At 41.3% G+C, this 3,096-nt stretch overlaps 1 protein-coding gene across 1 annotated transcript; it reads left to right on the top strand.

Moving 5' to 3' along the window:
• Window positions 1–359: 359 nt before the first annotated feature.
• Window positions 360–2,219, top strand: LOC110524093 (immediate early response gene 5 protein). Its single transcript, XM_021603424.3, has one exon. It carries the CDS (start codon window positions 744–746, stop codon window positions 1,653–1,655), a length of 912 nt encoding a protein of 303 aa, XP_021459099.2. The 5' UTR covers window positions 360–743; the 3' UTR covers window positions 1,656–2,219.
• The last annotated feature ends 877 nt before the right edge of the window (window positions 2,220–3,096 follow it).

Here is a 3,096-nt window from a genome sequence, read left to right as displayed (position 1 = left end):
ATGGATAAAATGTATTTTTTTTAAATCTAAAATGATCAAATAAGCTCATTCATAATGTGAAATCACATTAGAACCTACAATATAATAAGCTATAGCCTATGTCTTGGGTGTTATACTTTATTATGTGCACTTTTATATATATTTTTACAAGGCTATTTCCAACTGCTTAAAAATGCGTTTATCCCTTTAAAACACTCTCTCAGGTTTGTATTTAAATCTGATTTATCTTTTTAGCGCACGCCCATTGGTCCATATGGATTTGGCGGGGCAGTATTCGTAGTGATTGTAAAGACGACACGTATTTTCATTGGCTGGCCTGGTTGTTACGTTAGGGTATAAAGCTGTGTTAAAAATAGATGCAGCCCCATTCCTCTTAATGCTCAGCTGTTGATTGAAGCGAAAGGTGTAAGAATTTAATGAAAGCCTTTAATTTCTTCACCCATGCACCAATTTGATTCTGCTCAGGAGAACGATGAAACACATCTTGCATTCATCAAATGCCAGTCTCTAAAAAAAAAAATATATATATATATATATATATATATACACATTTACGTCACTGTTGAATTCAGTGCGATTTGTAAGCGAATCGCGTGCAGTCGTTAGCTGGACAAACAAACTCGAATAGTCTACATTTACACCCGGGATTTTAGGATTACCTTTCTAACCAGTTGTTTCGACGTGGACTGAAGCACAATTAAGACCGTGGGTGCTTTTGCTTACCAAGCTAATAGTTTTTAATCATGGAGTTTAAAGTTGAGGCGCATCGGATTATGAGTATTTCACTTGGGAAGATTTATAATTCCCGAGTGCAACGTGGTGGTATCAAACTACACAAAAATCTACTGGTCTCCCTCGTTCTACGGAGTGCCCGGCAAGTATACCTGAGTGACTACTACGGCGGCATATGCCTGAGCGCCCAGCAAGCAAGAGAGTGGTGTGAGGGGGAGTACATGGCTTCAAAACAAGGCAAATTGGTCCCCGGCTCGACAGAGAGCCTGTCTGAATCGGACGAGCAAAGCGAAGTGGCGGTGGACAAGCAGGAGCCCAGAGATGTGGTCGAATCCCCGGCGGGACTCCACGTAGAAACTCAAGCGAGTGGTGAGCAAGACAGCGCCGAAAATGGAGTTTCGGATTCAGGATGTAGCGACATCAAAACCCCGGAAGAGAGTCCGGAGGCTACTCAGACCTGTGAGGTCGCCAGTGTTGTGACTGCCATCTCATCCAACTGTATCAGTGCTCCCTCTCCGAGTGATCCAAAAGAGGAAACGGAGACGCCGACAGACTGCCAGACGGACAACAGTGAATCAGCGGAGAAACATTCGTACGAGACCAAAGCTCCCCAGGCTTACACTAACAGGAAACGGACTGCCGATGACTCTGAACTCACAGACTCACCAACGAAAAGAACGAAACTAACTTCCACATCTCTACCTTCTACAAACGACGAGAATAAAGGGGAAACTGAAGAAATGGACACTAGCAATGTATCGAGTTTGATAACAATATTCGGTTCCAGTTTTTCTGGACTCCTGAGTAACAAAGAGGGAGAGCAGCCTGACTCCGAGGCAGAGGACAGTGACTCTGGGCAAATCTGTTGTGATCAAATGCTCAAAAACCTCAACCCTTGGAGTACTGCAATTGTTGCTTTTTAAACTTTGAAACTGTGATTTTGATATCCTACTTGGGGGATTTTAATAGGGATTAGAACGGGAGGTTTCATCGACATTTGCAGTTCTAACCCCACGTGGTGGAACGTGGAAGACAGTAGTAAATTGGAATTCCCCAAAAGATCACAATGAAAGTAGGCCTACTGTTGTAGCTATTTAAATGGAATTTCTGTTGAAAGGATGTGAGCAAGGTGGCATTTAGACGAGTAATACTAAAGTAACCAGTGGCTTATGACAGTTAACGCTGTAACCTGCTCCGACACAAGTCAGCTACGGTATTCCAAAAGCTGAGTATCATTTATTAAAATGTATCCTTAACAAGGGTAATGTTACAGGACTGAATGTGACCGCTCAATGCTGACGTCATCTGACGTCTCTGTCAGTCACTGTTTTCTAACGTCTTTGTTTTATAAAGACTTGTACATTTGTAATATTGTGCCTGTAAATACTGTTTTCCCATGTCCTATTCTGAATCTATGTATTTTGGTATCTGCCATGGATTATGATTGCGTGATGCTCACGTATTAAAACATTTTGTTTAACAATTCACTTTTCTTTGCTCTCCTTTTTTTCATTGGGTTGGTTTGTACATAATGCACTAAGTGCTGCGACGGTGTCACCTGGTAGGGGTGGTTGGCAGATGTGGTAAGTAGGACACCATTTGCACAGTAGCTTACTTCACAGCATAAATGCAATGATAAATTAAAATATAGGTGTATGGTATGACACTTAGTAATTCTAATCATCACACCTTATGTTCTCCGTTAAAGGGATATTCTTTCTTCAAGCAAATACAATATAGTGTTAACGCTAAATGCTAATCTTGGCCTAATGTTTCTAAAGACCAGTAAATTTTTTAAATTTTTTTTTTTAACCATTATAGAGCAGCTGTTGCTTTGCGTCATGTGGCTGTGTACAGAAGACGCCATGCCAGTGACAACCAGCATGTTTCTCTGGTCCAATCATTTTGCAACTTCCACAACTTTTTATTGCTCAACGAGGAAAGAGGAACTGTTTTCAGGAATTATTTATAGCCCATTCACCATTCCAGATAGTCGGGAAACTTGTCAGGCCTCGAACCAGTTTCTTTTTCCTACTCTCTGAACCATTTTCATTGTGCCTACAGGCATGTCCACCATGCAGCCTCAGGTTTCTACTCTAGCCTCTGCTATGTTGAAGCTAACCCTAGTTTGTACTGTTCGACATGTAGGCTAATAGGTAAACTATGAGCTGTGCTACAATAACCTGGTGCTTTTAACCTAATGGACTTACGGGCTAATTATACATTTGGTAATTCTAGTGTCACCTGAACCGTTCTCTTACCAACTTGAACTATCTAAACCATGCCATTGCTTGTTCAACCTTAACACATATTTGCACTTCTATGTCAGTGAGGTAACAACCTCCTTCTTTTCATAGGGAAGCC

Source organism: Oncorhynchus mykiss, chromosome 5, assembly GCF_057628025.1.
Source record: "Oncorhynchus mykiss isolate SJ-2025 chromosome 5, ASM5762802v1, whole genome shotgun sequence".
Classification (NCBI taxonomy): Eukaryota; Metazoa; Chordata; class Actinopteri; order Salmoniformes; family Salmonidae; genus Oncorhynchus; species Oncorhynchus mykiss.
The sequence above is the reverse complement of the archived record's forward strand: the minus strand, read 5'-3'. Positions and strand labels throughout refer to the sequence as shown.